This window comes from Bos grunniens, chromosome 14 (genome assembly GCF_055505025.1).
Source record: "Bos grunniens cultivar Pamir isolate PY7600 chromosome 14, Bosgru_T2T1.0, whole genome shotgun sequence".
In the NCBI taxonomy this organism is placed as follows: Eukaryota; Metazoa; Chordata; class Mammalia; order Artiodactyla; family Bovidae; genus Bos; species Bos grunniens.
In genome coordinates this window covers 40383598-40396726 of record NC_141178.1, presented here as the reverse complement: position 1 = coordinate 40396726, position 13129 = coordinate 40383598, and the positions used below count along the sequence as shown (strand labels likewise).

The 13129-nt window shown below is 36.5% G+C and overlaps 1 protein-coding gene across 2 annotated transcripts in view; it reads right to left on the bottom strand.

Moving 5' to 3' along the window:
* Positions 1-1509: 1509 nt before the first annotated feature.
* The window catches only part of IL7 (interleukin 7), a 60447-nt gene continuing 48827 nt past the window's right edge, over positions 1510-13129 (bottom strand). Inside the window, exons 3-6 of one of the 2 annotated variants that reach the window (XM_086335419.1) lie at positions 10690-10770; positions 9520-9651; positions 5925-5978; positions 1510-2567 (exon numbers count right to left, since the gene is read on the bottom strand). In XM_086335419.1, coding sequence (XP_086191545.1) covers positions 2448-2567; positions 5925-5978; positions 9520-9651; positions 10690-10770 — 387 coding nt within the window. In that variant the 3' untranslated portion in view covers positions 1510-2447. The remainder of the gene's footprint in view (positions 2568-5924; positions 5979-9519; positions 9652-10689; positions 10771-13129) is intronic. The other variant, XM_086335421.1, reaches the window with a different exon arrangement.

Sequence of the window (13129 nt, the reverse complement as noted above, 5' to 3'; positions counted from 1 at the left end):
TCTGATCTCAGAACTAAGGTTTTTTCTGTTTTTTTTTTTTTTTTTTTTAGAATCTATAGAGGGTTTCTTGTGACAGTCTTTAAAAAGTGCTGATTTAAGGCATCCACATACATATCTGAAAGACAGTGTCCATTGAAATAAGACAAATCTAACTAGGGGATAGAAATAATAAAAAAATGTAGTATCCAAGATCATTACTAACCAACCTGCCATGTCTTTACTTACCTTGCTAGTAGCTAGGAAACGAGAGAAATACAATCATAAAAGCCTGGTGGTTTTTTCCATGAATTTTACATGCTATGCTGAATAAGAATTTTGGGGTGTGAGTTTTCTCTACAATTCAATTCTATCATAAACAAATGATAAAAATGAAAGTCAGTAGTTAAAATAAAAAGGAAAATTTTAATAATTTTTAATGAAGTATTTTTAAATAATCGCTCCTTATTTTGTCACAGTCTCAACCCTGTTAGGGACATTATAGACAGCCTTCATGGAAACACTTTCAAGAACACTTTTAAGAGTTTCCCTTTAGAAACTTAAAACGTCTTCTCTTCATAGCTGATGGTTTACCAATAGCACCAGTTCGTCAGGGTGGAGGTGTGCCGCATAGTTGACCTGTTTTGTGGTGGAAGGAAACATAGCCTTCTTGAAGACTTTGAAAAGTCTGTCTGAAGGAAAAGCTTGGTGAAGAACCAGTTGCTCCCAAAAAGTGTTAGTAAACTCCCTTTTCTGGAATTAATAAAAAACCAAAGAGAAAACCTCTTGACTCACCGCCTCATTACTGAGATAATCAGTGAATCTGTACAACTGTGTGTACAACTCTATACAACCGTCTGCACCAGTGAGGAGGAAACTCTGTGTGGGTTGGGGACACAACAGAAAGAGAAGAGAAAGAGAAAGAGAACCTGAGAGACAGACATGAACTGAGAGGAAGGTCTTCCCTCCACACATTGAGGATGGCACCGGAGCATTGTCTGTAGATTAAATAAGTCAGTCAGCTCTGAAGCCGGTGATGATGAGACCACAGTGGCTATTTTAGAACACTTGGCCTGCCTAGAATAGTGCTTTCAATTCTCTTTGTAGGTGAAGGCTATTGGCAAATCTAAGCTTAGAAGGATTTGCCAGTAGTCTTCACTTTTAAGAATGGAAGATGCCTGCCTGCCTCATAAGCAGGTTTTCAGGCCCTGACAAAAACAGGCAGTAAAGCAGTGTTCCTATTCTTACTTAGTGTGGGGGTCCCAGTCTCATGTACATTCTTGATGGTTAAGAGATTAAAGATTATATTTCAATGGAAGGGAAAAATCAAATAATGGTGCAGCATTAAAAATCTTGGGTTTAAAAAATTCTTTTGAAGGACTTCCCTGGTGACCCAGTGGTTTGGACTCTGCACTTCCACTGCAGGGGGCCCAGGTTCAGTCCCACAAGGGGGAACTAAGAGTCCATAAGCCACATGGCATGACCAAAAAAAAAAAAAATCCTGTTGGGATGAATTAAATGAATCTGACAGTGTTAATACATAGGTCATTTATTATCAAAGGAAAAATGTTATCCAAAGTAAGCAATTGTAATACTGTATGAAAATATTTTTATATACAGATATTGTGTCAAAATTAAATATACACATTCCATTAATTAAAAGGCCAACATATATTATTCTCTTAAAAATATACTTCCCAAATTGCAAACTCATGTAGACAAATTTTATTACACATAAATGACAAAAGTAACCCAGTGCTATGGTTTAGCATCCTTAGAACAGGTGACTTTCTGTTTTGTGAAACTATTCTTTACTTTAATTTTAAAACATCTGTAATATCGTTTATCAAAGGCACTGTATTATACATTCATGTTTAACTACATCTCTTAATATCTTTCAGTTACCTTGGACTCCTTTATGCTACTGCTTCTTTACATGACTCATTCTCATGGGCCTTATCCATATCTCACTGTTAACTCTGAAACATTTCCAGCACAGACGACAACAATTTCCACTCTCATTGCAGTATACTGATGGGCAGTATACATAATGGGCATAAAACTATATATTTTGGTAATAATGACATGTTAATTTTTAACCCTCATAACCTTTATATACTTCACAGAATTTATATATCTTTTATATATCTTCTGAAAATTTTAAACACATTTAAAAAGTATTATTGCAACTAATACCTTACATGGATTGTCTTAAACTGTTCAGAATTAATACCAATTAATATATGTCCTCATACATGTGAAATAGTTTTGTTGATTGCAGGATTTGGTTTCCATTGTTTAGGTCCATCTTCCGGTACTACAGTAAGGATTTCTCAGTTGCTGTAATCTGTTTTAACCAGGATGCGTTCAGTAACTTCCAGGAGGCATTCTGCCCTTGAAAATCACATGAGCGGATAGATTCTTGGAAGACACAAATAAAGCTCAAGGTTTTATATTGCTACTCCATATTTTCAGTGTTCTTTAATGCCCCTCAAAATTTTATTCCAACAAGTTTTTATCTTTTGTAGTAGTATCTTTAGGAAACACAGGTCATTCTGTTTTTTCTGTTCCTTTGAAGATTTATTCTCTTCCTAGAGAAATATAAAAAAAAATTTTTAGTTCACATTTTAGTAAAAATACACATTGAAAAACATTCAATCTTAGTTTCCGCTATACTAGGTTATACGAACAATTTTGTAATTAAAAAGAATCTTGAGACTTCCCTGGTAGTCCCGGTGGTTAAGACTTTGCCTTCTAGTATAGGGTGTGCAGGTTCGATCCCTGGTTAGGGAGCTAAGATCCTACAAGCCTTGTGGCCAAAAAACCAAAACATAAAAGCATTATTGTAGCTAATTTAAAAAACGGTCCACGTCAAAAGAATCTTTAAAAAAGGAGAACATTGAATGACATTTTTAAAAAATTACGGTTCGTAGCTGCAATCACTGATGTGTAGGATATACAAGGTTGTTACGATTTAAAATTTAGGATTAAAGAGCTGTCAGGTGGCCACCAGTTTTACCAATGCAACATAACTGGACATAAGAGTACTGTTTAAACTTTTGTGAGAAAGATCTGTACATTATTCAACTGAGTTTTTTTTTACAATGGAAAAATATTTTTATGGAAGAAATACTGAAAATATTGTTTATTTTGGCAAAGATTAGTAAGGATATATCCTTAATATATATATATATATATATCCCAATTAAGTTTGTTCCCTAGTTTTCACTAGAGAATGGAAGATGCCTGCCTTATAAGCTAGCTTTCCTACTCTGTCAAAAATCTTCAAGTGGGCTACCTGTACAACCTACAGAAAGTGGAGAAAGAGGCACCTCAGATGTAATAGACATAGAAGAGTAGCTCTGCGTATCCTCAGTTATATTTTCATGAGTCCCAGAGATGTGGACTCTGGATGCCTGAGAAGTGAATTACTACAGGGCCATTTCTTCATTTCAATAACAACCGATTATTAGGTTTTCTAGGTCAGGTACTGTGCTCAGTGCTATACATATATTATTTCATTTTATCTACTTAGTAACTATAAAATTGATGATTTCACCTTTCACATTTGAGGAAACTGAGATGCAAAGAGGGTAAGTAATCTGCCATGGTCACATAGTCAAGTAAATGTAATAGATTGGGTTTTGAGCTTGTTTGTCCTATTTTTAGTTTGGTCACATTCAGATTTCTTTCAATTATATATTTAGTAACACTAACACATACTCTTAAAATAATTCATTTAAAAGATTAGTGGACAGATTTTTTCTTTTTTTATAGCGGACAGATTTCAAAGGTAAATATGAAGGAGGATTTCTAATATTCTTTGTATTGAGGATCCCAGAACATTTTTTTTTTTGAGGCAAGGAATATGACTATTTTGAAAGTCAGAAGACCAAGAAGATGGCTCTGTCAAAAATCTTCACAAGGGCTACCTGTACAACCTACAGGAAGTGGGGAAAGAGACACCTCAGATGTAATATACATAAAAGAGAGTAGCTCTGCGTATCCTCGGTTATATTTTTGTTAGTCCCTGAGATGTGGACTCTGGATGCCTGAGAAGTGAATTAATGTCTCAGAATTAACTAACATCTCGGGGTTTGGATGCCAGATTCCTTTACAGAACAGAGAGGGAGGGGTGTGAGGAAGTAAAGTAAAAAAGTCATGTGCCAAAACACCTTTAAAACGTATAAACTGAAGTTTATACTTTTACTTGAAAAACATAGACATGAACATTTCATGACTTTTCTACATAGACCAAGGCTAAACATTGAGTAAAAATACAAATAAACATGATTTTGTCTGTAATTTCAGGAACATGGGTGTTATCTCCTTTTTCTAAACTTTCTCTCCAAATTACCCTAGCCAGAAGCACTCATATATTGATACTATTCAGGTATTCAACTATTCCACTTCAAGTTGGAATACCTAGGGTTTCCTGAGTCCCAGGGTGTGCAGACTCACTCTGCTTCTCTAAGAGGAGTAAGAGAGTTCCATACTCCTATCCTGGGCTGGGAAGATCTCCTGGAGAAGGGAATGGCAACCCACTCCAGTATCCTTGCCTGGAAAATTCCATGGGCTTAGGCGCCTACTAGGGCTACAGTCCATGGGGTCACAAAGAGTCAGGACTAACACACACAGAGTGGTCAAATAACATAATGGAAATGTGAAAAAAGAATCTATCGCTGTCATGAACCAGGTGTGTGCATTTTTCCATGCCTCATTCTAGTTAATATATCATTGTCACATTTAGTGAAATATTCTTTTTCATTCATAAATATTTTGCATATTGCTATATAATTTTGTGCAACAATCTAATAGAATGTGTGTACATATAGAGTATTCATGTACTATTACACATATTATACAGTATATAGTGTATGGGCTTCCCTGGTGGCTCAGTGGTAAAGAATCTGCCTGCCAATGCAGGAGACCTGAGTTCAGTTCCTGGGTCTAGAAGATCCCCTGCAGATCCCATGGACAGAGGAGACTGGCAGACAACTTAGCAACAAAACAACAACACTAATATATTGTATAATCTATATGAGTAAAAGGGTCCTCATTTTTAATAGGTATTTCTTTACTAAGGTAGCTCTTTTTATTTGTATCTTGTTTTCTAGTTTATTTTCTTCTATATAGTTTGGTCATGTCCTTTGCCTATTACCTATTGAGGTTTTAATTTTCTTTTTTAAAAAATCAATGCTCTGACATTTTCCTTAGCTTCTTTAATTTTAAAATAGTGGTTTTTAAAAATGCAGTTTAAAGAGGTCCAATTTCTAAGTGGTATCTCATTTCTCCTTTTACCAATATTATAATGACTATTTTCAAAACCAACCATATAAAAGGAAACAATTCAAAGAGAAACATTCAGAAATTGTTGAGCAAAAAGCTGATAGAAAAGATGTTTGCCTTCACATTGGCCTCTGCCAATTTGCATGGTCTCCAGCCCATGCATGCGCGTGTGCTCAGTTACTCAGTTGTGTCCGACTCTTGCAACCTCAGGGGCTGTGGCCTGCCAGGCTCCTCTGTCATGGGATTCTTCAGGCAAGAACACTAGAGTGGGGCTGCCATGCCCTTTTCCAGGGGATCTTCCTGACCCAGGGATTGAACCCGCGTTTCATATCTCCTGCATTGGCAGGCAGGTTCTTTACCACTAATGTCACCTAAGAAGCCCCCTCATGCCTGTAAACAGTACCAAACTACTAAAATGACATAGAACGTGGAATTGGGAAGAGAGGTGCACACTGGCTCCAGCCCACCACCCAAAGGTTACAGAGGGCTGCTTTGGGGAAAGGCCTAGCCTTACAGCCCTTCTGATCTGTTTATTTTGAAAGCTTGTCATGTATGAGGACTTCTGCTTTGTTGTTTCCTAAACAGGGCTGAGGTTTATCAGGATGCTGTAGTTATTTCAAGCTGTTGAAGGCAAACATCTGGAGGGTGCAATAACTTACCAAATTCTTAGTGGGTTGAGCTTCACTCAGGGAAGGTGGTTTTCTTCCTTTACCCTTAAAAACAAAGTCATATTTATAATATTGATTATTAATCCTTTATTACTCCTTCCATTATTATAACTGCTAAATTTCATATTACCTTCAGCTCATCTAATCTACTTGAGAATCTAAATTGTTAGTATGGCAGAATACTAATTTCATTTAGAAATATTATCAAATATCAAGGAAAAGGGAGAAACAAGAAAGGTTAGGTTAGTCCTCCAAATAACCTGGAGTATTTTGCAGATGTGTCCTGCTGCTGCTGCTGCTAAGTCACTTCGGTCGTGTCCGACTCTGTGCGACCCCATAGACGGCAGCCCACCAGGCTCCCCCGTCCCTGGGATTCTCCAGGCAAGAATACTGGAGTGGGTTGCCATTTCCTTCTCCAATGCATGAAAGTGAAAAGTGAAAGTGAAGTCACTCAGTCATGTCTAACTCTTAGCGACCCCGTGGACTGCAGCCCACCAGGCTCCTCGGTCCATGGGATTTTCCAGGCAAGAGTACTGGAGTGGGGTGCCATTGCCTTCTCCAGCAGATATGTCCAGCACTGTGTTAATTGCTGTGAGATCTGAAAAACAAACATGGAAGGGTATACTAACAGACAAAACTAGAATTTCAGACAAAACTAGAAAACAGACAAAACATGAAAATGATATTGCACTAAGTTGTTAAATCCTAACTGTGAATTTTATTAAACTTTACCCATCAGAAGCAAGATGAAATACACAACAGTAAAAAGCTTGTAGGATGCCTGACTCAAGAAGAAAATTCAATGTGGTTAACCATCTTTAACATCTTGTCTTCTCATTACAAGAAAAAGGTGAATTATATCAGTTAATTTTGTAACCATTTTAATATCAAGATTTAAATTTTCACATTATTTCTCCCTCTAAAATTAGTTGATTTTGGAACATGGCGATCCATGCAAAGTTCCTCAGGTGAGAGAAAGAATTACAAACATACAGCATACCTATGACCTTTAACCCTTCCTGTTCCAAGAGGTGATATTGCTAGTTTGCTCTGCAGTCTTTTCAGTTAAGCCCTGACTTGAAACTTACACTCAACATAAGGCATTACTAAGCAATTGCATTTGTAAGCAACATGAAGTGAACTTCCTATTCCTGATAAGATAGTACAGTAATACTTCTGTATTTGTAGGGGGATTGGTTCTGGGACGTGGGTGGATACCAAAATCCAAGGACAGATGCTCAAGTTCCTTATATAAAATAGCAATTAATTTGCATATAACCAGGCACATCCTCCTGTAGACTTTAAATCGTCTCCAGATTACTTATAATACCTAATACAGTGTAAATGCTGTGTAAATAGTTGTAAACACAATGTAGATGTTGCATAAATAGTTGTAAATGTGGCTTAAGTTTTGCTTTTTGGAAGTTTATGGAATTTTTTTTGAATATTTTTGATCCACAGTTGGTTGAATAAGAGAATGCAGAACCAATGGATATGACGGGCTGACCGTACTTTTTTTTTATGTCATCCTCCTCATTTTTTTGTTTTTTAAGTATAGAATAATTGCTTTACAGTGTTGTATCAGTTTCTGCCAAACAATGTGAATCAGTCATAATTTTATATGTATATATATATATATATATATATATATATCCCCTCCCTCAGAAGCCTCCCTATCCCTTCCCATCCCACCCTTCTAAGTCATCACAGAGTGCCAGACTTGGGCTCCCTGTGTTGTATCGAAGCTTTCCACTAATTACCAGTTTTACACATGATAGTGTGTATATATATATATATCAATGCTACTTTCTCAATTAGTCCTTCCCTCTCCTTCTCCCGCTGACTGTACTTTAAATCATTATAAATAAGGATTAAGAGCTGAAATATAAGCGCTTCATGAATCTTAAACTTTGCCTTGAAGGATGTATAGATAGAACACACAAACACACACACAAGTCGCTCAGTCGTGTCCGACTCTTTGCGACCCCATGGATTGTAGTCCACCAGGCTCCTTGGTCCATAGGATTTTCCAGGCATGAATACTGGAGTGGGTTGCCGTTTCCTTCTCCAGTAGATAGAACAGGAGAGATCAAATGTGTAGAAAACAGAAGAAATTCTATATAAGAAATTAACATGAGTAAGGGGACAAGATTGGAAATAAACTTGACAAAAACACCACCAGAAGGAGGCTGGCTTGCATGAAATAAATAACCATTACAATAAATGAAGCAGTACAACTTATTAAGGTCCAACATGTATTTTCATCACTGTCTGTAGGGCTCAAGGACAGTCTTGCCATTTTACCTTCCGTGGGCAACTACTAGTATTAAATTTTTTTTTAAACAATTCTTTTTCTATCATAAAAGTGCTAAATTTTTTTTAATATATAAGAAATATTTTGACTTTATACGGCAGCTGGTAAAATTCTTAAAGAGAGAGTAAAGTAATAATAGTAATAATAAAAACTCATTGAAGCTTTTTAGTACTAAGCAGCCTTCCCAGATGGCTCAGTGGTAAAGAATCCACCTGTAATGCAGGGGGTACAGGTTTGATCCCTGGGTCAGGAAGACCCCTTAGAGGAGGAAATGGCAACCCACTCCAGTGTTCTTGACAGGATCATCCCATGGATAGAGGAGCCTGGCAGGCAACAGTGCATGGGGTTGCAAAGAGCTGGACATGACTGAGCTTGCATGCATGCATGCTATATGCATTATATCATTTAACACTTAACCTTTTCAGCATCCTATAATGTAGATACTATATTTTTCTCCACTTTGCAGGTGAAGAAATTGTTGTCTTAGTCCCAAGATAATGTCTCCCAAATTTTGTTTTATTGGTTATATTTCATAACTGCTAGTAGAGAAGTAGAAAAAATTAGCCCTGTACTTATCAAAATTATTCAGGCAAAAAAACTGAAAATTGTTGGACATAAATACACTGAAAGTTTATATAAAAATATATTTGTTAAATATTTGATTAATTTTTATAGGTTCTGAGTTCTTACAAATGTGTACATAAATGGATTGAAATTAAGATATTTTAGAAATAAAAATTTACCATCCTCATCCAACTTATCACCCTAGCCTCCTTGAAAGTTACTATGGCAATGTGAAGTGAAAGCTGCTCAGTTGTGTCTGATCTTTGCGACTCAATGAATTATGCAGTCCATGGAATTCTCTGGGCCAGAATACTGGAGTGGGTAGCCTATCCCTTCTCTAGTGGATCTTCCCGGCCCAGGAATTGAACCGGGGTCCCCTGAATTGAAGGCAGATTCTTTACCAACTGAACTATGAGGGAAGCCCATGGCAATATTATTTATTATTTTCTTTCATTTATTTGTTTTCCTTTTTTGTTGCCCTTTTTTATTTTTAGTCCCCTTTTATAAATGATTTCTTTGCCCTAGCCAAAAGAGGAATAGGTATGTTACAAGTTGAAATTTTCCTCTTCTAGAATTGAGTAAATGCATTTTAGTTTTCTTATAAGCACTTAGATTTATCTGCTAATGCTTATGATCATCAGAGAATAATAGTATCCTATCACAGGAGGAGTTTATATTTTGGTTCAAAGTAAATAGTCCTCAGCTTACCTTGCTGGTGCAGTTCAGCAGTGTTAATGTGCCCTGTGAAACTGTTGATAGGTGAAGCTTGAAATCGTCACTGATATTCATTTTAAGGAATTGCCTCAACTTTCGAGAAGCACGATTCAAAAATGAAGCTTCCTATTATAGAAAAAACATCAGAAGGGCTGTGGTTCAAATAAAATATTAAGAAGTAATAAGCTTTTCTAAAGAGCCTAAAGCCAGAACTGTATTGCTAAATAATGCCCCACCTCCACCCCACTTTTCTTCTATTCCAGTTAATCACATGACTGATGAGCAACTAAACTGAAACTGTTTAGCTTCCAGGTGACAGCCTAAAGTGCCTAGAACTCAGTTTAATGATTATGTGACTTTTTAAATTCTCTTTTCTTTGTTATGTATGATCTTATCACTTATGAGTGAGCACATAACAAGTTTATTCAGTTTTAAACAAGATAACTAAAGGAGAGTGCTTCTGAAAGCAGCAATAAGAAAAGGTATGTGTGATTTTTATTATTATTATCTTTGCCCCTTTGGAGATATGGATGAATAACTGGCAATAATAAAGGGCCTATTTTCCTAAAACAAGTGTTTCAGATGCTTAATGTAAGGAGTTTTTTTTAGGAATTTATGGATACACTCAAATGCCATAAGGTTAACTCAGTTATTGTGAGTTTCAAAAAGACTTGAATAGCACGCTAGTTTCTGAAGAAAGAGATGACACAAACTTTTATTCAAAATTCTGTATATTGTAACATTATACCAAATAGAGGAGGTAATGATTTGAAGATAAGAAAATATTGAAAGAAAAAATTTTAAAATGTGTACAACTAAATTATGCCCATTAATTATGTGTGTGTGTATGCAAGCAATCATTCTGACAAGCATTTCCCTGAATAAATGTTTCAGAACTGAGATGTGTATGTTTGAATTCAGCAGTTCTACTGTTTTCAAGGTGAAAATGAAATGCTAAAATTGAAAGGAATATTTATCAAATAAGCATAGGGCAATTTGTAAAATAAAAGTATAAAAGACCACAGTATAACAATATATCAATGGCAATTGTCAGGTTAGAACCAAAAGACTATGTCAATAATCAATATAATAAACAGATACAAGAAATATAAACTTCTATGATATCAAGCTCAAATGACATAAACTCCAAATAATTATCATTACCTTATTATCATCACATGAATGTTTTTTAAAAAAGTTAGGTTCGTTATTCAGGCAATTGCTATCAAAGTTTATCATGTTGTCCTGTAATAAATAATATAAAATAATATGGTTAAACTGGGGACCTTTCTAGTATGTTGTAATTATAAAAATAACAATGTTATAATATTTGGTATTTATATGTGCATTTTTAGGAAAACATCCTAGCTCAGCTGACTAGGCAGGAAGAATAGTTTTCTATAATTGAAGAATAAACAAATATATACACAAACCCTTAAAAAGAGCTTCCCTAGACTCCATAGTTTAACTCAAGAAATGAGAGAAACTGGTTCTTGGGAGGGGGTAATGAAAGTATGTATTTTAGTAGTTCTACTATATAGGAGTTGTATATGGGAGAAGGGAATGGCAACCCACTCCAGTATTCTTGCCTGGAGGATTCCATGGACAGGGGAGCCTGGCGGGCTGCAGTCCATGGAGTCGAAAGGAGTCTTTCACTATATAGGAAACACTATAAATTTTGAAATCACTAAGTTGAGATTCATTTAAGCAGTTATTTGGTCCAGTTTCCTGACACAAACAGCAACAAAGGGAATTAAGAATGATTTACTTGAGAGAGTAAAGTTGAAATTCATTCTACAGCATTTTAAACAAACCAGTTGGGGATGTTTGAGGTAGAATTTTGCTGTGAAAAAGTGAGATTGAATGTGTGTATTGTCATGTAGGATTGGGAAGGCAGACTGGCACATTCTCATTTTTCTTATCTAAGGAATTTCTTATCTTTTGAAGGTGGGGATTACCTGAATCCAGAATATAGTTGACATATTAGAATTTCCTAAGGATTCAGATTCTTTATGCACAGGATTGGACTAGCTCTGTCCAGCAAACTAGCAATTCCATGATAATTAAAGCTTCTATCAAGCAATCTTAGCCTATGTGTTGTCATCAAAGAAACAGACAAAAAGTGGGGTAATGGCAGGATTTAATCATGGGCTTCTAATCTTCATCTGCCTCTCAGAAAAATATGCATTAGTCTTCTCACCTGTGAAAAGCATAAATAGTCTCTGGCTTTATCCTGAATTTAAATGTATTTATTATCTGTTTTACCTGCAAGAATTATACAGCCTGAACATGTAATCATTCATTTAACCCTTCAGCACTTCCTACAGGTCAGTGTGCAAGGCTCTCTGTCAAGCTTAATGGGAAAACAAAGTTCCATTTTCTTGTGCCATTTGATATAAACGGCAGATGCTGCATCCTTTGACACTTGTACATCATTTCTTATGTTTGTAAAAGTATGCTTATATAAACAAGATTTGTTAGCACCAACCATCCTAGTCATACTGAAAATATCTCAAGTGCAAATAGATACATTTTTCTATAACTATGCTCATGTCACTGCAGATGGTGATTGCAGCCATGAAATTAAAAGATGCTTACTCCTTGGAAGGAAGGTTATGTCCAACCTAGATAGCATATTCAAAAGCAGAGACATTACTATGCCAACAAAGGTGTGTCTAGTCAAGGCTATGGTTTTTCCTGTGGTCAAGTATGGATGTGAGAGTTGGACTGTGAAGAAGACTGAGCACCGAAGAATTGATGCTTTTGAACTGTGGTGTTGGAGAAGACTCTTGAGAGTCCCTTGGACTGCAAGGAGATCCAACCAGTCCATTCTGAAGGAGATCAGCCCTGGGTGTTCTTTGGAAGGAATGATGGTAAAGCTGAAACTCCACTTTGGCCACCTCATGTGAAGAGTTGACTCATTGGAAAAGACTCTGATGCTGGGAGGGATTGGGGGCAGGAGGAGAAGGGGACGACAGAGGATGAGATGGCTGGATAGCATCACTGACTCGATGGACGTGCGTCTGAGTGAACTCCAGGAGTTGGTAATGGACAGGGAGGCCTGGCGTGCTGCGATTCATGGGGTCGCAAATAGTCAGACACAACTGAGCAACTGAACTGAACTGATGCTCATGTTGCCACTATATTAATACACATTCCTGAAAAGATAGTGGAGAATTAATGTTCTCTAACGTTCTCTCACTTTCTTTTTTTTTTTTTTTTTAATTTATTTTAAAAAAAAAAATCACATGCTCCCCATCCTGAACCCTCCTCCCTCCTGAACACTTTCTTATTGACTTATATTTAACCTCAAGAAGGACAATAAATCATTCATACATTTCTCTCTGATAAGACATACATTTTGTTTTTGCCATGTTATTGTTGTTGTTTAATTGCTAAGTCACCTCCAACTCTTTCACGACCCCATGGACTGTAGCCTGCCAGGGCCCTCTATCCATAGGATTTCCCAGGAAAGAATACTGGAGTGGGTTGCCATCTCCTTCTCCAGGGGATCTTCTGACCTAGGGATTGAATCTACATCTCCTGCATTGGCATGCAGATTCTTTACCAGTGAACCACCTGGGAAAGCCTTGTTTTTGCCATG